The following is a 23,041-nucleotide window of genomic DNA, read 5'->3' as shown; positions in this document are numbered from 1 at the left end:
CTGTATGTGTGTTTTTTTGCTTGTACATGCCAGGTATCTGAAATCCTGGTGGTACTGCACCCTTCCTCCTTCTCGTCTTTCTCCTAAAGTCTCTATTTCATGGTCTAAATCAGTTAGTGCTTGGAGCCACAGGAAAAGAATCTAATACACTGAAATGATTGGAGCGAGTGTTCAGGCAATATGTCTGGTGTGTTTTGAAAATGAAATTATTTATCATGACCTGATACACCACACCCATTAGGTGCTTGGGTAGAACATTTTGCAGCTGCTGTTTGACCCAACAAACCACAAAAAAATAAGCTCTCCCTTTAAACCATATATTTACAACCAGCGTAGCACGGGACGGGAGAGAGTAAGCCGAGCTGATACTAGAGAAAGAGAAGGAAGAAGAGGTTCGCAAGCAGGGTGGTGGGAGGAGTTGGAGAGGACACGTGAAAAGAGGAGGAGGAGACGGGAAGAACTGAAAGAGGGAGTTCAAATGAGGACGCTGTCCTCAAAACACCCCGCTGCGTCTGCAAAATTATTACCTTGGAAAAGATACAAAAGCGGAGTCACACAAGTAGACATGCATTCTTGCACATATGCATTCACACACAAATTCATGACATGCAAATGCAGACACCCAAAGAAACTGATGAATGGCAGGTGAAGAAGCTCAACAGAAGGAAAGAACCGGGGTGAGATGAGATATATAAACTGTGAACAAATAGTTGGCAAGCACGTGTTATATTTTATGATTATTACAAAACCATGACTACATGCATTATAGAATGGGTGGTCCAAATTGGTATCAAACCAGCTACCTTGAAATTCTTATCTACAACGCTCTACTCCTTTCTCCTAATACACACTTTCCCCATTTTCTTTCCAGTTGGCCTCACTATGAAGCCATTTCCTGGTGGCATTGCCAGAGACACACAGTCATTTCCTGAAGTTCCTTCCCCTGTCAGCTCAGCTTTCTGAAGGCTTAGCTACCGACAGATAAAGAAAATAGGTCACTGGATGTGTTCCTGCCAAACAGGAGACCAGACTACACCTGGGCTTTCTAGAATAAGTCAAATTTTTTTAATTTCTGTAAAAAGCAGATATGGTAGCAACACGGAAATGGTCCAGACCATACAAATCCAAAAATAAACTAAATCAAACAAGGCCAGACCAAACCTAGAAGTACAAACTATTAGATTCTGCTGTATGGTCTAAATCAGTTAGTGATTGCAAAACTTTATTTTGTATCCTAGGAACCACATGAGAACAATCTAATGCACTCATAAGACTGTTTAGTGGGTTTAGGCAGTCTGAGTGTTTTTTTTTTTTAAATTAAAGTATTTATCCTGACTCAATACTCCGCACCCACCAGGTGCTGGTAAAAAAAAGGAAAATTTTACATCTGCTGTTTGACCCAACAAACCACAAAACACTAAGCTTTCTGTCACAACCTCCCTACCATAACACCTGCTCAGTGACATCTGGTTTGGGAGTGAGAGTGCTTTTCTTTATTTTTTGTTTGATTTGCTTGTGCTTGGTGCGTTTTGGTTTTGTCTGTCTGTCTATGTTTATGTGAAGCCCATCCCTTCTTAAAGACAGACCAGACATCCAGTCCCTGCCAGATCGTTGTGTAATTCCTAGTATGTATAGGAATACGTATCAACCTTCAGAACTCTCTGGACCACTTCCCCTGACAGCAGCCTCCCCCTCCTGCCAGCCAAGCCTGCCTGCTTGCATCAAATTCTGGATTCAGGCCCAAACCCCCACCTCCACTCACCTGCCAGTCCCCTCTGCCTCATTAAGTCTGTGTTTGTCAATAAATCCCCTTACCTTAACCTGTTCTGTCTCCGGTATGCTTTTCGGTTCCAGTCTGAAACTTGATAGCTTTTACTACGTTGTCACTTTTAGATCAGCTCCCCCAGGCTTTTCCTCTGTATGTGAATCTCATACAAATATTCTGTATCAAAACTACAAACAGCAGGTCAGTAACATACTGTGTGCCACACACAGCATAAAGTGGCACAGTTGGAGGGCTCAGCTACCAGACCAAATAGGCAGACCGTAACGTCGGGACGGAACAGTGTGTGTACTGGTATCCCAGCAGGTGAACAGTCTATTTGTAACTGGCAACCGGTTTAATAGGAAGTCATGACCTCATTCACATAATGATTCATATGATGCTCTCGTTCTCCAAATTAAACTGAGGAGAACAGGTGAAGTAATCTCTTCAAATAGATATTCATTAGAAAGGGAAAGAGAACAAAGAATGGCAATCTTAATTATTACAAAAAAAACTCTAATCTGTCTTTAATCCATTCATAAACTGTACATATCAACATGACATGACCCAGGAGGATTTCACCTAAAATCAATAACAAACCAAAGATTGCTTAACAATTCTCCTACTTTGTTTGTTTTGTTAGAACCTGTGCACTCCCTGTAAATCACATGGTCATTAATTTAGTACAGTCTGGGTTTTTTATCCAGCGTGGTCTTAGAATAGCTGTTTGCATGCTTTTATCTAGGTAACCTCTGTGAATCAAACAATCTCAAACTCCAGAAGAGTCTGTCTTTGTATGTTCTGCTAACTGAACTCACACCCGAGAGGCAAATAAGACAATTAAAAAGGAAAACACTCACTGGCAGCTTTGATGAAGCTCCTCTGGTACTGGTATGTCATGAGGGGTGCAGGCAGCATTCTGAAAACACAGGAGACGGAGACGTCAGGTGGAGAATGTCAGCTCAGAAAAGGGAACAAGAATTCAGGGTTGAGTGCTTTGCGAAAAATCAATATGTGTGAATAGTTCTGGATGCGAATTCATCACAGCCTTCTCCTTGTCATCTTCTTTCTCCACCATGCCGGCTTGCATAGCTGGACATCAGTTTAATCCCTGCTGCCTGAGGAGTGTAATGGCTCCTGCTGTTTCTCAATGAGGCCTAAGATCCTGAAGCTGTATGTGTGTGTGATGTGTGTCGTCTGTGAGTGTGGAGAGTAGGTCTTTCTGTAATGCTGTCCATTAATGTGCCAATAAAGTGCAAATATGTGTGTGTGTGTGTGTCTGTGTGTGTACACGTTTTGGTACCTGTGTGTTTGTATTATGCACAGTGTAGATTCATTCAGGTACAGCAGATTGAGCACAGCCTGGACACCACTACACTTGACACCTGATCCTTCACTTAGTACAAATTGTTAAGGTGCTCTCGAGGAAGTAATTTAACCCTCAACTGCATTTAAGAACAACCCCTCCATAGGTAAATAAGAGTTCATAAAAAATTAACAAACAAACAAGCAAATACTGAGTAATAAACAGGAAAATTCATAATTCATTGGGTTGGATACAGGCCAGAGATCAGTTTTACACAAGAGGCAGAGACTGAAAAAAACTATACGCATTTATTCAAGTGCTATGAGTAAAAACAGCAGAAAAGTGCTGCAATTTCAGAATGGGAGGGATAATTTAAGGTCATGATAAGAGCAATCATCCATTTTACCATGGGTCTTGGAAGTTAAAACACACTCATAAGTTTTAAATCCCGGAAACAGCTTGCGAGCAGAACATTGGTGAAATTTTGATAATAATTATAGCATTTGTACAGCTGTTTCACATGATTTTCTGATTTTCTGATTTTACCTTGTAAGTGCACTTATGGGAGCCTTTTCATACAAACCTGAGATAGTGCTTGATAGCACTCGTGATTGTCTTAATCTCCCACTCTGGGTTTTCCAGCTCCACGTCAGCACATGTCTTAGGATCTGATATGAAGATTTAAAAAATGACATTAATTAAACTAATAAATTACAGGAGTGAAAATATATTTTAATTTCAGTTTTGACTAAATATGTGTGTTGCGTGTTTCTGTGTTTACCCATAGCGAGGCTCAGCAGCTTTTGTACTCTGGAGCTGACGCCAACTATTCTGTACAAGCCCTGTTCATCAATACCTGGAGGGGAGAGGAGGATAGGTTACCACTTGTTGTTATTTCATGGACATTTTCAACCAAGAGAAACAAAAATATTTATCTTTGGGCTTCCTCATTTGAGTATTGTACACTTCTTTTACTTCATCAGTTACTACATTACTGAAGATAAAGGTAACGTCATTTACGTCATTAGTAAAATATTAATTAATCCACTTACAAACAAATCTAACATAGATAATGAGGAGAGAAAATTTCTTTTTCCTGGTTAAGATCGGGAACCGTAAGCTAAGAAGGCATTAATGGTAATAAGGTACCACCCCTTTCTTGCTTAAGTAGGTATTTAAACCTGGCATTCGATTAAACAAAATCTCAAGGTGTATGAAGATTATTACTCAGCATGCATTTTGTGAGGGACAAGAGCAGGACGGCCAGTACAATTTAATTAATGTTTGCATCTAAGTACAGTGATGTGAAAAAGTGTTTGCCCCCTTCCTGATTTCTTATTTTTTTTGCATGTTTGTCACAATGAAATGTTTCAGATCATCAAACAGATTCAAAAATTAGACAAAGATAACATAAGTAAACACAAAATGCAGTTTTTAAATGAAGGTTTTTATTATTAAGGGGGGGAAAAACATGGCACTGTGTAAATTTACTGTGGTTTATCACATCTTTGGAAAGCAGAGTTAAATTTCTCTAACCTTAGACTTGATTACTGACACACCTGTTTTCAAACAAAGAATCACTGAAATAGGACCTGCCTGACAAAGTGAAGTAGACCAAAAGATCCTCAAAAGCTAGACATCATGCTGCGATCCAAAGAAATTCAGGAACAAATGAGAAACTGACTAATTGAGATTTATCAGTCTGGAAAAGGTTATGAAGCCATTTTTAAAGCTTTGGGACTCCAGTGAACCACAGTAAGAGCCATTATCCACAAATGGTGAAAACATGGAACAGTGGTGAACCTTCTCAGGAGTGGCCGGCCGATCAAAATTACCCAAAGGGCACAGCAACGACTCATCCAAGAGGTCACAAAAAAACAACATCCAAAGAACTGCAGGCTTCACTTGCCTCAGTTAAGGTCAGTGTTCATGTCTCCACCGTAATAAAGAGACTGGACAAAACTGGCATGCATGGCAGAGTTCCAAGACGAAAACCTCTGCTAAACAAAAAGAACACAAAGGCTCGTCTCAGTTTTGCCAGAAAACATCAGAAACAGTCTTGATCCCCAAGACTCTTGGGAAAATACTCTGTGGACTGACAAGACAAAAGTTGAACTTTTAATAGGAAGGTGTGTGTCCATTTACATCTGGCGTAAAAGTAACAGCATTTCAGAAAAGGAACATCATACCAACAGTAAAATATGGTGGTGGTAGTGTGATGGTCTGCGGCTGTTTTGCTGCTTCAGGACCTCAAAGACTTGCTGTGGTAAATGGAACCATGAATTCTGCTGTCTACCAAAAAATCCTGAATTCATCTGTTCGTGACCATTTCTCTGGCCCAACCAGCTATTAGGTTTAGTGGGCAATCACTTTTTCACGAAGGGCCACATAGGTTTGGATTTTTTCCCCTTAATAAAAACCTTCATTTAAAAACAGCATTTTGTGTTTACTTGTGTTATCTTATATTTCAGTTTGTTTTATCTAAAACATTTCAGTGTGACAAACAAGCCAAAAAATAAGAAATCAGGAAGGGAACTTTTTCACACCATTGTAAATGAACATTTGCCATAACATTTGATTTATTAACATTCTTTCTTGCATAGAAACTGTGTTGTTCTCGATTCTGTTTACATTACACAGGGTTTCACTTATTGTCAATTTACCACAATTAGGTCTAATATGTAATAAATAATGGAAGCAAAGACACAAAACATTAGTGGGAGAAACCTGGGTTCAAATTCTCTCTCTCTCTCTCTCTCTCTCTCTCTCTCTCTCTCTCTCTCTCTCTCTCTCTCTCTCTCTCTCTCTCTCTCTCTCTCTCTCTCTCTCTCTCTCTCTCTCTCTCTCTCTCTCTCTCTCTCTCTCTCTCTCTCTCTCTCTCTCTCTCTCTCCCTTGATAAAAGCTAAATGTAAATGCTACTTTGCTGTTTAAGTGTATATGTAGCGGTTTAAACGTGTGTAAGTGTGCAGTGAAATAGCGATGAAAATATAAACAAGCAAAGTATTGTAAATCAAGTGATGGTAGCTGAAATCATATTGTCCATTACAAGTCAGTTGCTTCCCATGGTGCAGTAGTCTGTACTGTGCAGCACTCTGGTGGGACATCAAAAGTACAGATCCGAACTGAATCTAACTGAAATGTACGGTGTATCCTAAAGAAGCAAGAAATTCACAGAACAAAAAGAATAAAACAAGAATCTGACTTAACAGTCTACCTCGAGTCTCCAGTGCATAGATGAATTTTTTCATCACGTTGAACCCAATCACATCCAGCTGGGCCACTGATGGAGCAGAAGACCAACAGAATGGGAGTGAGCCGTCAGAATAAAATGAGATCGAAAAAATATATTTTTGATTTACGTTTGCTTTGATTTCTCAGTATCTATTTCTAGCAATGTGCAAACCTTCTGTTCTAGAGATAATGAATTAAAAAGTTCAGATATTTTTTGGCCAAAACAAGTCTTTTGAATAGGCTATTTAATCAAACCCTATCGCTTCCATTAATTCAATCCATTAATTCAATCCAATTTTAGTTATTTTTCTAATTCATAACAACAGATATCTCATTGCACTTTTCATATAGAGCAGGTCTAGAGCGCACTCTTTGTAATACAGAAAGTAAGATCATACTAAATAATACTGTACTCTTGAATAAACTGTTAACTGATACCAATTAATGCTACTTACTTCCTTCAGTCTGGTTGTCTTTGTTCAGATTGTATACCTGCAAATAAAAAAAAGTAAAAAAAAGAAAAGAAAAACACACACACACACACACACACACACACACACACACACACTACTTCAAATATAAAATAATTTAAAACTAAGCCAAGTGAGGGCAGGTGAAATTTTTACATTACATCTGTAATCAACATTTTATTAAAGAAAAACACCATACACACCGATTATATGCTGTTGAGCTGTTGTTCTATGTGTGCCTTGAATTGAGTTGAGTTAGGCCTTGAATGCTTGTAAGCAAATGCTGCTCATTTCAATTATGACAAACCTGAATACTTTGTCTAGGATTTATTAGGATAACGAGGAACATATAAGTGCCACATTTATTGTTGGCTTTTGCAATCTGCATACCATAATTTTCCATGGTAATGGTGAGAATACTTTGTTTAATTTAGGGCTCTGTGTACACCTTTATGCCTGCGCTCAATGTAAAAGTCAGTAAGAGTTAGAATGCATGTGTTTTACACATCAAAATAAAATAAACCAACTATAATATGGAAAAAACAGTAAATATAAATCCATCTGTGGCTGTTGCCCGGGCTTGTTCAGAACGAACTGGACATGTTGTTGCTGCTGCAGTCAGTGGTGAGCAGCCACAGAAGAGGGAAGTGTTTACGACAACAACAAAGGTCGGGTAAGCTTAAGTGAAACATGAGCACTAAGATTTCTTGTTTTTTTTACAGATTGTCTGAGCTCTGCAACTGCTTGTTGAAACTTGCGATGGCTTTATTGATGCCGATTACCTTCACACATGTTAACGTAGACATAAGCACGAGGGAGATGTTGGGACATGAACGTGACAAAATAAGACGAATGGAAAGGAGCACTAACACGCAGTATTAGCTTTAGGGCGAAAAAGCTTTGTGTTAAGAAGGCATAAACCATGTGTTGGGGAGACTGGTTGTCAGTCAACTTTCCTATTAGGTACATAAACACCAACCTTATGTATGGGATAATGGCTAAATGCCAGCAGTTCCCAAACCTTTTTGGCTTGCCATTCTCTGTCTCTCTCTCACTAATTGAATTCAATTCAGCTTTATTTGCATGAATGCCAAACAGCAATATTGCCAAAGCTTAAAATATAACAGTAAAGAACAATTCATTTCATAGAGTTCCTTAAATAAAAATAAAACAGTAAAAGTGTGGTAACCGTGGTAACCTACCGGTTCTCTTCCATCCATGGCCTCCATCCACAACCTGCGGTCTTCTTCTGACAGAGCCTGCATGGTGATCACTCCCGACCTTCACACACACAAACACACAAAGTATCTTTGCTTATCAGGAAAAGTGGCAACCGTGTCCCTTGGTTGGCTGCCCTGCTTACAAAGTAACATCATACTCTAACTCCACTACTTTTGGCAGTAACTAGAAATGTAACTACCGTTGTAATTACTTTTTCAAATTAAATAACACTACTGAATACTGAAATTGAAATGGACTTGTTTTTTTTGTGTTGATAGCAGACAAACACTATTCCCTAACACCTCCCCACTTTACGCCGCCGTAATGAATATTGTGAATCAATCAATTAGCATTACACTGCACACAAAGGCCGACCAAATGAGTTCGCTGTGTATATGGACATTATTTTTCCATCCTCAAGATCACTGACAAAAATATAATGTTGAGTTGTGGTCTATGTGCAAGACCTTTGTCTACAAGAAAGACTAGTAATTCTACTGAAGCACCTAGCACAACAACACGCTTCTACAAAGCTAATTGCAAAAGACTGCAGTGGAGGAGCCACTCCATCCAAACAGCCACTACTTCCACTACTTCCATTTCATCATAGTGATAATGGGTACAATGCTATCAAATTTGACTGTTGTCCCACATTGTGCCACAGCAACACTAAAATAATACAGATAATACTTTAGAGACAAACAAACACACACCAACAGATGCACACCACACACACCAAGAATATAAATAAAAGGCACAATGGGGGAACAGGAAACAAGAGGGTGAGGAGAGATGATTTGATGGGGGAAGGCTGAAGTTGAGGAGGAGGAAGAAGAGGAGTGTAGGAAGTGAAGCACTGCAGGGGGCTAAGCCTGTGAGCACAACCAGCCATGATATCTGTTTTTCAGGTGTAAAACAAATGAGCACCCCCAAGTGTCTGCTGGCTATAATTACACAACGTATATTTTTTAAAGAATTTCCTGGATTGTCTGTGTCTTTTGTTGTTATACTTTTGTCTCCATCACTGTTGTGATGGAGATAAAAGTATAACAACTCTCTACCTTTCTGACAAAATCACATAAAAAAACATTATCTAATGTACTGTATGTATGAAAAAAGTTGTGAATAGAGAATTCATCAAACTCCCTGATTTGTCCTGCTGCAGAATTAATGACACAATAGATTACATTTATATAAGATGTGATAACTGATGGTAAAGCTGTAAATAAATGCCTAAAATAGACACAGGAAATCATGGCTGTTGCATTACACTGACTGTGGTTAATAAAGACACACTTTGGGCTCTGAATAAAGGATAAAGTGAGATTAAGTAAAACAATGTGAAAAGGAACGGTCAATGGAAGAATACAAAAGCAGTCAAATGACACACTCACTGACCTCTCCATGGCCTCCACATCAAAACAAAACCTCTTTTCTATCGAGTCAGTCTTCCTCCTGGTGCACGACTTGAGGATGAAGCTATCTTCATCTCCCTGACAAAGATAAAGTAAAAGAGAAAAAAAACATCATAGTTTATTAGTATCATTCTGATATGTGCATAACAGCGTGCAAGGCATCCAAATGCAAAACACAAACTTCTGGTTATTATCACACAACAAGAATAGAAGAATCCTGAACCAACCAACTGATGTCATGGATGACATTTGAGATGACGGATGCTTTCTGACTAAGAACTCTGACAGATAAAGCGAAACACTAGGCCAGTTTTTAGAGTTAAGTACCTTTTAAATAAGAAGGACTCTCCTTCCTCTCATGTTGGAGAGCAACTGAATCTACAGACAGAATTTTCAACTTGCTTAACTTCCAATTGGAAGCACGCCAAGATCATTTTGGCTAAAGACTTGCAGTGTGAGATGGGCAATGACACAAATCTCAGCAGGAGTTGGCTAACAAGAAATGAGCTTGAAACTAAGTACTTTGGTGTTATAGTACATAGAAGGAAAGCCATCATACACTATCCGTGAGACACTAGGCTCTTTCACTTCAGGTAAACCAGCAACAACGTCAGCCTAAATGTTTTCTTTATAGGACAATCTTAGGGTTGTAACAGCCATATATGATTATTGCTAATTATGTATTTGGTCTCCTCACTAATGCGGTGAAGGTTACATCCACATAGGGCTGGGCGATATGGCCAAAAAGGTTATCACAAAAAAAAAATCATATCATTCGATTTGGTTGTTTGTCTATGTGTGGCCCTGCGATGGATTGGCGACCTGTCCAGGGTGTACCCCGCCTTTCGCCCGATGTCAGCTGGGATTGGCTCCAGCCCCCGCGACCCTGTACGCAGGATAAGCGGTTGACGATGGATGGATGAAGAAAACAAGTTAAATGTTTTGTTTTCCTCAACAAAATAAATATCTTAATAATAAAAAATTCAGTCGTGATTCAACTAACATTTATTGAACATTTGTTAGATTGTTATTGAGGAAAATTTTATCCTTATAATTATTAGTATTGTTTAATTGCCCAGCACTACATCCACATGAACAATTTGAGTAGTGTGACATACTGTAAGTCATTAAAAGTGGTTCAAATGAATTTTGAGGCAATTATCTTAAATTTCTGGCCGTCAGTATACTTTGGTGAGAAAATACATGAATCTTCAGGACATATTTGGCTATATTCAGTGAGAATTATAAATGTGTTCTTTTAAATTATTTTAAAATTATTTTATTTGTGTACATATTCTGTGTGAGAAAGCACCATATTTACACTCCTGCTTCATTAACATTCATACATGGAAAGCATTTCAGGCAGGTTTGATTCTCTAACTTTAAAACACTAATGGGCCCAGGTCATCTTCTTTAATCTATGATTGTCTATATGTTTTTACTTTCTTACTGTGTTGGAGCTGAAAGCTTTCCATTATGTTCAGTTTTTCTACTTCCGTTAAACAACTCAAAATGTTCTACGACAACCTTCAGAAAACAGGCCGGAACTTGCATCAGCTTTGGGTTATTCAGTATGTAGGTGGAGATAGTTATAAAAGATAGCACTTTCACAAAATAGTTGCAGTCATGCTGCTTACTCACAACATCTTTGGCAATACTGCACTGTTATCTACGAAGGCTACTGTTGTGGGAGAAACGGTTATCTCTCTCTCTCTCTTTCTCTATGACTGTATGGGGGTGTAAAATGGTACCATGCGAAACCAAAAATGCACTTTGTCTGACGCAAGACTGACACAAAACACATTTTCTATTGATGATTTAAAATAGTTGATCAGTTTTCTGCTCACAAAGCTTCCTTTAAAATACATCTTGACATCATGTTGTGTATTGGGAATAATAAAAATAATAGACCCAAACACACAGTGAGAGCTTGTCATGCTCAGCAGTGAGCAGTGTGTGTTAATGAGTGATGGAGTGCAGCCCAGTGGGATGACCTGGGTGAGAATCAACTGAAAATCAGACAACATGATGACTAGGTGTGGGTTTGTGTCTGTATATGAGTCTAAGTGAGTGGAACATTTGTGTGCACTTGACTGTGGATGTCTCTACTGCTGTAATACTATATGCAAGTCTCATGTTCTGTTTCTTACTAACATATAGATATTGTTAGCAGGACAGATGGATAGCCTTGATGTTGAGTCACATTTTAACCATATCTGTATATTTAAAAGGAGCAAGCTACTCACCATTTTCCCTCCTGATTTAGGGTCAAACAGGACCATGGTGACTTTCTTGGGCTCACGATGGTACGTACAGTAGTACTTCACCCAGGTGGACACAAATGAGCCTGAGGGAGAGAGAAATAAATGTAAAAGGAGGAGAGAGAATGTTAAAAACAAAAAACACAGGAGAAGAGAAGGAAAAAGAGAAAATAGGGATGTCAAATGGTCAGAGAAAAACAGAGACAGAGGCAGGAGGGGGGGGACAGGGTTACAGCAAAAAAAAGGATGAGTCTTAATCATTCCTGCTTTAGTGCTAGATGTTACCATGGTAACTGCACGAAGTCAGTGCTGCTGTCACGTCTCCAACAGATCAGACTTGACTTTGTCAATTGTAGGTTAATTATGGTTTGTTCTGCTACTCTGGTGTGTGTGTGGACGCACGCACGCACGCACGCCCGCACGCACGCACGCACGCACGCACGCACGCACGCTTATTCAAGTTCCATGGCACTGCAACATTGTAAATTGTTGTTGTACTGTGTCCTCATTGTAAGACTTAACATGTACACATACGCACGCGCACACAGACGTGGGTTGATACGTACGCTTCTCTTGTACAAACAGGTATCCCTCCATGGTATGCTGGCTGACACTTTTGTGTTCATGTGGATTCTCTTTCATCTTCCTCATCAGACTCTCCACCTCCGACCGCGTGCTCTCAAAACGGTTCCGCGTCTGTCAACACAAGCACAGAGGAGACAACGCCTTAGGCCTTTCTTTGACTGGTCTAATCCGATCCTAAGTAATCTTGAACTTGCAACAACAGCATAAGCAATGTTTCAGAAGAGTAAGAAATACTTTCTAAAAAAGCTCTTTTACAAAAAAAACAAAACAAGGGATTGCGCAGGGATCTGCAATTTAAGATGACTCTGCAAGTTACTGTTTGACTTTTGAATTCCTTTCTGCCTGCAGCCTTTTCACATGGCTGTGCTAATGAAGCTGACCTGAATGACCTTGGATTTGGATGCCCTTTGAACTTTCACCATGAATGCTTCAACGTAGCATTTTGGGTGAAGTATCCTTTTCAGTTGAAGATTACAACTAAGAAAGTGAAGCCCTTTAAACTCTTTCTGTCGGTCAAAATCAAACCAAATCTGGAGGAGACGGATGACAAGATAATTATAAGAAGCACTGATGGACAAACACAACACATCAGTAATTCTGCAACTACTGTATGGTTTCTATTTTAAATCTATTCTTTTTTGGTTTTATTAAGTAAATTTATTTTTACTTTCACAAATGTTTATTTAATTGCATGACTCAAGGTTACGGGGTGACCTTTTGCTTTGTGTGTGGTTGAGCTTACATTCTGTATGCTAATGGTTAGATCAGTCTTGAAGTGGTTGAAGTCCTTTGCCAGCTCATAGCCGTGGTGATAGTAGGTGAACAAGCCTTGGAGAAACGCCAACAACTGAGGGAAACAAAAGCAGCAAGAAAGTGAAGTAGATAAAGTAAGAGATAAAGATAACAACATGTAGAAAGAGAGAAAAGGACAAGGAAATGTAGATGAGGAAGATACATGCAGTAGTGTGAGAAGACAAGGAGGAAAAGGATATGTGGAAAGAGTGGAAATATAAGAATGTAGAGGAGGAAAGCATTTAAGAGTAAATGTTCAGAAGGAGGACAAAGTACAGAAGGCAGGGGAAAATTGAGTGGAGGAGGAGGAGGAACAGGAACGGGAGGAAGAGGCGAATAAGTGGACATTTTATTTAGCAGATTCATAGAAGAAGAAGTTAAGAGAATTTACAACTATGTATGTACCAAAAAAGACAAAACTGAGGCAGTAAAATATACATATTTTGTACTTTCCCAATAAGTTTAAAGTCAGGTTTGTGTGGTGTGTGTGCAACAAATTTATTTATTTTCTCAGAAACTACCACTGAGGTACCAAAACCAGCAGGCAACAACAGAAGACTGTGACTGTAGTGAGCAGCTGCTGGGTGTGGATATATCAAAGTGAGTAAGTGTAATACAGCAACTTTGGGGGAAAGAAGAGTTTAAACAGGCATACTCCGTAAAAGAAAAAATAACAAAAAAACAAGTGCAATCTTACAGGCTCCACAAAGTCAAACATCTTCCGCTCTTGGACCTCCTGCACCTTGAAGACGTACTCCAGCGAAACCTCGTAGAAATGCTGCCGTACATTATCTACCTGGTTGTCTGCCTATAACGGAGAAGCAAGTTAAGAACAGACTGATATTCATTGGATAAAAAAAGACAAACATTACCAATCAGGTGGGAGAAAGAAAAGAGATGTCAACTTTGACACAACATCTTACCTCATGTAGATGTGACTCTTTCTTCTTCGCTGAAAGGCTAAGGTGCTTCTCCAACACTGCACAATACTTCTCTGTCTCTTTGTCATATTTTTTCTTGGCTTCCTGTAACAGATAAAAAATTATTAACTTTTATTTTGGGTGATAGACAGAACAATCAAGCTTTATCTCAGCTAACTCAACTCCTGTGCGCCTTAATTCTCGTCATATTAACATGGTCTCTACAAGTAATTTGATCTACCATCTGCAATCAACCACAGCCTAAAACTGACTGAGCTGCTGGTTGGAGAACAGAGAGCAAGGCAAACTTCATTTAATGTGAATTTCTGTTAGCTTTCACATGATATTTTCCACTTTTCAGGGAGTCCAGTATGAAATTGTTCCTCCGGGGAGCACAGCTGCTTATTAAACAACAGACTGTTTCATCACAGCTGAGATCACTGACATAAGAGACAGTCAGATGGATAGATGGTAAACCAGGGACAGATTGAGCAGGGTGTGTGTTTCTTAAGGTTGCTGGACTGGAAAATACTGAGAAAAACTTTAAAGTGTCCAACAAGATCAACAGACCCAAAAAGGGAAAAAGAAAAAAAACACACCCGTTTTTTTTCTGACCATGTTCTAATGGTCACGTTTTTCATTCAGCTTGAATCTAATTCAAGCCAGCAGACAGGGGAGATAGATATGGTAAAGAGAGACAGTGAGGAGAAGAGCAGAGAAGGGAGCACAAAAACAGCGGAAGGGCAGATCAGGGTGGGCCTCCCTATGACAGAGAGGCCCTGGGGTATTATTACTGTACATCTGCCCTGGCTTGTTAACATTATTGCATTTCTTTATCTCAAAGTCATGACATGACCGAGCTGGAGCTTCAGAATTAACCTACAAAACACTGTGCAGACTAGCAGATTCAGAATATTTGTGTGTTACCATGTCAAATAATCAACAATCAACATTTGAGTTAATTATTTAAGTGATTTATCAAAGGGAAAAAAAGCCAAGCCTTCACTGGTTCCACATTGTCAAATGTGAGGCTGCTGCGTCTCTGTTTTATGCCACTGTAAATTGTACATTTTGGAGTTTTGGTCTGTTGGTAGAACAAAACAAGCTGTGAGAAGACGAGAAACTGTGGTGTAATTGGTTTAATACCAGTTAAACCAGTGCACACGTGAAACCAGTGAGCCAAACTTCTGTTGCCTATTATTTATTTTCATCTTAATTTTACTGATGTCAGAATATGGCGATATAGTGTATTCTGTAAGACTATCCTAATTTGCCAAACATCAGAGATGGTGCTGTATTGTATTATCTGTGGTTATATTACGGGGTGGTGATGGCGCAATGGTTAAGATGCCTGCCTTTGGTGTGAGAGACCCGAGTTCAATCTCAACCTCTGACATAGCTACCAATTATAAGTCACTTTGGATAAAAGCGTCAGGTAAATGTATTAAACAATTGTAAAAAAAATAATGATGGCTGAATTCCATTTAGCCATTATTGTTCTTGCTGGCTCACTGTCACACTGTCTTGACTTACTGGTACACTTGAATTAAAACAGAGCCACCGTTAATGTTATCAGTAACACCTTGCTTGTCCTACCATGACTATAAGTCAAAATGTCGGCTGTGGAAAAGGTCAATTTGGGTGAATGTTGTAAATCAGTGAGCTGTGCCGTTTAATGGTTCTCCTGTCTGGTTATTTGTATTCATGTAAATTTGTTTTTCCAAATCCTCTTAAAAAATAATGCCTCGTCAGTCTGAACTCTGACAAGCAGATGATGTCAACCTTTGTTGCAGTCACATGACACAGGTGCTTCATTGTCAAGCCAGTTTAAACAGCAAGAACAGTCCTCAGGGCCAGAGGGAGGAATGGACAGCAGCTGCATAACGCATCAGAGATGAACATTCCTCTAAACAACAAGGCCTGTTTAGACTCCCTCTATGACTTTTTCATATTCACTGTGGAAAACATCCCTGCTGCAACCCTCTCCTGTTTGTCCCTTAATACAATTTTCACAACATAACTTTGATTAAAAATACATTTAAATAACCAACTGAAGCGAGCTTGACTGTCTGACGAAGTACACAGCCAGTATAAATGAGGTGTTTCATGTTTAACAATCACATTGGTTTAATTTACTTCCATCCTCAGCCAGGAGGTGGCAGTCTCCTCCCAGTATGATTGCTAAGTGATGATTTTCCTCTTCAATTTCCAAGAAGATTAAAGTACATGAAATGTTTTGATATGGATCATGTGGTGCCATAAGACTCTCACAGCTACACTCCTCTGTCATATCAACAATTACTAGGATGTCACACTGAAACATTAAGCCAACCTATGCATATCACTCCATGCCTGTTTCTGCAAACAGCACATGGCAAGAAACTTTTGTGTAAACATTCACTTCAATGGTGCATTTTTTTTTTTAGTTCACCACAGTACCAAAGTTCACTAGCAGTGTATCATTAAACGTATTCTTAACAGAGGCAGTGCCTGCTGTGCCTTGCATTGGGCTTAGCCTGAAACACTACAGCATGGTTAACAGTGGCGCTCTGATCAAGTGTAAATGTGTCAACTTAAAAAAGTTGTTATTTAAATTCACAGAATGACTGGTGAATGTCGATGCACACAGTAATCATCAAAATGGCCACATCAGAATCTCATTATTCTCTAACTCTGCATAATTGAAAGCAAAAAAAATGACATATGATTTTTAATAATATAAATAATTAATTTAGCTCATGTGTGTGTTTATTTAGGCAATTCTTCACAGTTGGACCCAGTTCATGACACCATTAACGCCTCTCCAAAATCATTGCAGCAGTAGTATTTGTTTTTATACAAATGATTTGCATGAATTACACTGCGAAAACCTCAGTCTTCTTTAAATAAACTTTTATATAATACACAACATACTCACTGTACTTGTCCTAAAACTCCTCTTGTGTTAGAGGACTGCTGGCTCTGGAGGCTTTAGGACAAGGTAAAACTGTGTCAAGGGAAGATGCTGTCGGGTCTTTTAGGGCTAAACTGGGATTAGTACATCGCTCATGGTGACCTAACTGCACAGATTATGCATTCACTTCTTAATCTGGCCACCATGGCACAATCAAACAATGACCTGCTGTAAAGGGGTGGATTAGCAGAGCACACACTAATAATAAAAGTGCATGTATCAGGGGAACCCCTGTGGCTACTCATCAATGTCCTATGGCCAATGACAGCATAAGTGCACCATGACCTGCTGTAAGAAGATTTGAACACTCCAACATGCATATTTATTTCATGGGGTAAGGGATTACCATAAAATGTAAAGTATAGTACTTATCCGAGTATTGTAGAATGTTAAACGTCTACAGTGCAAAGTTAACATCGTCCTGTTTACCAATGTGCTCACTTTTTTTTATGTTCAGTGTTTCCATACCCCCCTGTACATTCAGTCAGGGACAGGTACAAAAAGATTTAAACACACTGAAACACTAAAACAACACCGGCCATGCCATGAGGGAGCCATGCTGGCCTAGGAGACCCCCCAGTAGGAATCAGTGATTTATGGCAGGATTATGTATTCCTCTAATCTCCTATCCAGGCCATGTAGTGATAGTTCAGACCTTGAGAAGAGGAGGGAGACCTTGAGACATGCAGTAAATATTATCTATATACTATAGATATGCATTTCAAGCCTGTCTTAAAAGGACTTTCCCAAATTCTCTTAGTGAAAGGCCAATGTGTGGCAACTGGTGAACTTCACAATAGAGCATTTAAGGTTTCTTTAACACCAACAAGTCTGCAATATAGGTAGAATGAAAACTAACCATGCCATGATACAAAAAAAACCTTTAATTTAATTCAGTGTGTATAAAATTATGATCACTGAATATAAAAGAAGACAGTATGCCAAAATGACAAGTGATATACTTTATATTACAGTATATGGAACATCCCTATTAACTTTCAAGGAAATACTGTAATTATCCTGCCTTTAGGAAGATCTCACTGGAACTTTAATATGTGCCACTAGTTTTAATAAGAGCCATTTTTCTAGCGCTGCTTTGATCAAATCATTTCAAGGAAAATTACATAGACAAGAATCCGGTGACTGCAAACTATATGGGTCATTTAACCTAGATGTATAAATAAAATAAAGACACTCTCCAGTATTAGCAAATAAGAAACTGCAGCATAATGTCAAAAGGGTGATGTGAAGGTACAGATGTGGCTGAGGCTGCAAGCTTTTCACCTGCAGTTAAAATGTCAGAGGTCGCACATCAATTACCACATCCAGTGTGCCGAGATCCAAAATCTGATTGGATGAATCACATTTGAGGATCCACTGTAGACTATTTAACTATCAACTATATGTTTTGAGTGGTGTTGTGTCTGCCAGTGACATTCTAACAGTGCAGAAGCACTGAAAGGATTTCATTGATTTACTGATTTATGATTCACTGCCAGCAGATCAATACTGATGAACAGTACATGTGCATCACCAGTCCTGCGGCTGGTCACTGTCGCCTGCTTACCTTGGCTGCACTGATCTGTTCTTTCCTGAACCGCTCCAGTGGCATAATCAGCACATCGCTGGCATTCTCAATCTGGGGGCGCGCACGCACACACCACAAAAAGCAAGTACATATTACTGTATTACATAAATCTTTAAAATTACAATGTTACTCACATAATTTTCTTTTAAATTATAATGATAACACTTATTAGCAAACTGAAACCATCATAGACCTCTGAATTTAGGGGTTCAGCATAGTTCCCTGGGTCATAGGGGAACACAAGCCAAACCTAAAGCCTATTTGTGAATATTACACTATATGATGCCAGACATGACAACATTGTGTAGGAATGAAAAAGGACAAAATGTTTTACGTTACAAGATTCTAAAAATTAATAACCTGTCCTCTAAATCCATTTGACTAGAGGCGTCAAAGCATTTGCTGAGTAATGCAATAACACAGCTTCCACTCCCTCCCATCAACCACCTATAGTACTCCTTAATTGTAAGGAAGGCTACTCACCATACGTGTTCTCTCATCCTCCAGGTTCTGTAGGACTGCAGCAAACTCCTGAAGAGACTTGGCTAAGGACATTCATGTTGGTAGAGAGAGAGACAGACATAAAAGACAAGAGATAATTGGACAGAGAGGCAGAGGGGTAGAGAGAAAGCTGGTATTTTCAATAGTGATGATGAGAGACACAAGTACAGGCAAATACAGAGAGAAACAGAGAGAGCGTCTGAAGAAGAAAGTTGGTACGAGGTGGCGGGGATGAGGCTTTGTTTCTGCTCTTGGATGTCTAACAATTTTTTCGAAACTCATGACACAGCAGAGTAATTAACTGGAAATGAAACCGCAATTTATATGGTTTGTTTCTATAGTGCTTTCACAGTGAGCACAGCTCAGTGCTTGTTTCCCTGCTTGGCAGGCAAGCCATGGCTACATTGTTTTGGGTCAGAGTTTCCACTTCAGTTGCCTCTGTCCCTGTCCAACTTCTCACACACACACACACACACACACACACACACACACACACGCACATAGACAGTGGAGCTCAAGTTTGTTCCTTAATTATCACATAACACACAGGCACACACTTACACTCACTCTGCTTTCCAACATGAGACTTTACAGGATTTGGTTCTTGGAAGTTAGATTCAACTATAAAGGAACAGAATCTCAGGACTATGCAAGGAATGCATTGAAAAATAGTCCAATCCTTTAATAAAGCTCATAAAATGAAGTCAAACCTTTCAGTAACCTCAGACACACATTCTTAATCAATCACGTAGAATTTAAAAAATGTGATACTGAGAGAACAACAAGGAGGTATGAAGTAGAAGTACAAGAGATAAAATCATCAGAGGCTATTTTTACATTCATGTATAAGATAACTTCTGTTTAATTAAGGAAAGTTATTTACATTTCAAATTTTATTTAATTACATAAATACATTATTTAAATACGTAACATATGTATGTACTAATGTATGTATGCTTCATTATTTACCTCTTGCAATTACCCCTTATGTAATTGTCTGACCTTGGAAAGCACTTTCTGCTCACTGCTTGAAAAGTGCTCAATAAATAAAATTAAAATCATAAATTGATATTAAATCATCATTGTATCGGAGAGAAGAAATGAGTTTTGACGAGACTATGAATATCTTAAAAACAACAGTGCCGTGGTGCAGCCCACTTGAGCAGCAAGCTGTTCAGGAAAGATAGCTTGGGTTAGTTAAACAACAGCAGTGGGTGGGTCAGGCCAGTGAGAAGCTGCGGCCTGCACAGACAGAGCCAGGCGGCATGAGAGGGTGTGGTGACTGCTGTATGTTTCACAGCAATCTTTTACACAATATTCTTGTGTACAGCAATATGTTTATTAGGTTTAACTCAGCATTACATTTATAACATTGGCTGTTGATCTTGAGTTATCTGCACAACAGATGCTCCTGATGCCACTGGACAAAAACTACCAATTGATTGTTTCACAATCACTGTTTTATAACATTGAATGTTACAATGAGAACAGACGAACAAAGGTGAAAAATAAGGACTAGGCTTTTGCACAATTTGACTAGCTTCACTAGCTTCTATGTGTTTTCCCCAAATCCAGTGAAAACATGGAAATGAAATAATACTTATATAAAAGAAAGATGACAATATGACACAACACCAAAAGGACTTAATTAAAATCACAAGACAAATGATCGGTCAAGTATTTAGTTTTTCTGCCAATGTACTCTTGTTGCACTACCACTAAACTGTTCATTAGATGCTGTAAAGGATTTAAATGTGAGGTATTTAAATCTTTCATCATGCACCAAAGTCACAGAATGGCCTGGCAGTTACTGTACTGATATGACTTTTCACAATTTGCAAATAATTTCCTCTTGATGGCATTCATCGAAGAATAAACTTTGTGCTAAAAAATGAATGGGCAGATTCAGGGCAGATGCATAATTTGAGACTGATTGTTATGGCTTCCTGTATAACAGCACTGAAAACCAAGCTGGCCTCAGAGACAGTACTGATATGACTATAGCGACTATAATGAGAGAGCATTGTCGACCGTCTATTTACAGGCTATATTGGATTTCATATCAGCAAGCTCACCTATGCATATCTCATCATCTGTCTCGGCGTCTCCAATACACTGGAATTTAAATTCGTTGAGCGAGTCAGCAAACTTCCTCTTGGCTGTTGACAGACCTGCAGAAAGTGAGGGAAAACAAAAAGAGGCCGTTAGGTTTACTGAATGACACTTTAGAGACGGCATGCTTTTTTAGCAAAAGCTATTTTTCATGTTTAGAGCGCCTTATTCTGTGGGAGGTCAAAATGATTCAACCAACAACTGTAAAGACTCATATCAAGCGTCCCATTCTTATTTTTAACTTTGGTTACCTGACCTAAAAGAGAATATCACTCTTTGTCCTGATTACCTTTTTTTTTTTGCACGCGGTTACTTAAAGTGAGAGTGAGAGGAACGAGGCTAAATGCATACAGGCGGATATTGTGAGTGGATCCCAAGTGGCATTAGTGATGAAGGTTGACAGCTCCTACATTTGTGTGTGTGTGTGTGTGTGTGTGTGTGTGTGTGTGTGTGTGTGTGTGTGTGTGTGTGTGTGTGTGTGTGTGTGTGTGTGTGTGTGCGTGCACTGAAAAAGTGCAAAAAGTTCCATTAAACTTAACTCATATTAGCCCAGTGAGGCAGTGAAAGGCCTCGGACAAATGTATGGCTTTCAAATAATACATGAGGCGCTAAGAGCTCCTAGGAGACAGACACTCACAGCCAGTTTGGCTTCCCCTCCACTTAAACTCAAGGCAGGGCCACCTTCACAACAATATTTCCTGTTGCTGCATCGGCCAAGGTCAGCCACATACAGGAGACTGTTCATAACTCTTATACTCAAACTGCATATAATGAGGAGCAACACACACTGCAACAAATAACTTGTCCTGACAGAATGAATCAAGCAGTGACAAGCTTTTTCTAATGATGACCATCTTTATTCATGCTTTGGCTAATTATTCCCTCACATCCATAGTCAAAGAAGATAGAAAAAAATAAGAATAGTATGATGTGGTCAACACCAGCAGTTCACAATCAAACATATTTCAGTGGCGTTTTGTATACTAATAGAATTACTGAATAAATTGATAGAATTTAAAATTAAATCCAGGCAAAGATGCAGAGAAATAAAGAGGGAAAGAAAAGAGGATGGATCAAGAGTCTCATGGAAAGACAGATGGGAGTCAGGGAAGGGACAGTGAGTGTAGAGAGAGAAGAAAGACATGTAATTGGCCATGTTCATGTAAGTGAGTGTGTGTGTGTGTGTGTGTGTGTGCGCGTGTGTGCGCGTGTGCAGTAGGGGGGGTTGGAAAAATCTGTTGTAGCTTGCCAGTCTGAGAAATAAAAGACAGGCTTAGGAGCTCCTGCATATGCTGCCAGAAACACACACATGCTGGCAAACATAAATGTACACACACACACACACACACACACACACAAACGCGCGCGCACACACACACACACACACACACACACACACACCCCTCACTGTCTCTCTTGGGACTGAGTCAGAAAAACATCGTAGGATGTCAGTCGGCAGTGAGTCACACTGGCTCTGTAGCGTCAAAATAACTAAATTATAACCATACTGAGGCCACGCACACCTTGAAGGATAAACTGTGGTTTTACAGTACAAGTGTCCAGTAAAGAGAAAAAAGTCAGTTCTTCTAACAGCATCGTAATACCCTGGATTTTGTCAGGATTTACAGCTAAATTAATATACATAATTTATTAGCACAAATCACCTGTTCATTTGTTATATATAAACCCTTATTTAAACAGGAAAAGTCCCATCGAGACACAGTCTCTTTTAAAAGGGGGTCCTGTATTTATTGAAAGCTTATCTCAAAGAGGTAATACGTAATCAATGATGCCTGCAAACAAGAAACTGCTACAAGTCTGACATAGCCTACGATGGCCTGTAGTGGACATGAACACTGAAGTATTTCTGAAATGATACAGCAAATGGGTGCAGTTTTTGCTCACTTGTGGCATCGTACT

General features: G+C 39.2%; 1 protein-coding gene across 1 annotated transcript in view; it reads right to left on the bottom strand.

The window, feature by feature from the left end:
• LOC119895282 (rho GTPase-activating protein 26-like) overlaps positions 1 to 23,041 on the bottom strand; it is a 104,458-nt gene that overhangs the window by 36,756 nt on the left and 44,661 nt on the right. The window contains exons 2-16 of the mRNA XM_038708269.1: positions 21,085 to 21,180; positions 18,992 to 19,053; positions 18,488 to 18,559; positions 13,971 to 14,072; positions 13,745 to 13,855; positions 12,998 to 13,102; positions 12,237 to 12,366; positions 11,656 to 11,756; positions 9,393 to 9,487; positions 7,976 to 8,054; positions 6,759 to 6,795; positions 6,287 to 6,352; positions 3,853 to 3,927; positions 3,655 to 3,739; positions 2,626 to 2,684 (exon numbers count right to left, since the gene is read on the bottom strand). Of these exons, the coding sequence (XP_038564197.1) occupies positions 2,626 to 2,684; positions 3,655 to 3,739; positions 3,853 to 3,927; positions 6,287 to 6,352; positions 6,759 to 6,795; positions 7,976 to 8,054; positions 9,393 to 9,487; positions 11,656 to 11,756; positions 12,237 to 12,366; positions 12,998 to 13,102; positions 13,745 to 13,855; positions 13,971 to 14,072; positions 18,488 to 18,559; positions 18,992 to 19,053; positions 21,085 to 21,180 (1,275 nt within the window). The remainder of the gene's footprint in view (positions 1 to 2,625; positions 2,685 to 3,654; positions 3,740 to 3,852; positions 3,928 to 6,286; positions 6,353 to 6,758; positions 6,796 to 7,975; positions 8,055 to 9,392; positions 9,488 to 11,655; positions 11,757 to 12,236; positions 12,367 to 12,997; positions 13,103 to 13,744; positions 13,856 to 13,970; positions 14,073 to 18,487; positions 18,560 to 18,991; positions 19,054 to 21,084; positions 21,181 to 23,041) is intronic.

This window comes from Micropterus salmoides, unplaced genomic scaffold, assembly GCF_014851395.1.
Source record: "Micropterus salmoides isolate LMB-PRFRI ecotype aquatic unplaced genomic scaffold, ASM1485139v1 Ms_hic_scaffold_9, whole genome shotgun sequence".
Taxonomy (NCBI): domain Eukaryota; kingdom Metazoa; phylum Chordata; class Actinopteri; order Centrarchiformes; family Centrarchidae; genus Micropterus; species Micropterus salmoides.
The sequence above is the reverse complement of the archived record's forward strand: the minus strand, read 5'-3'. Positions and strand labels throughout refer to the sequence as shown.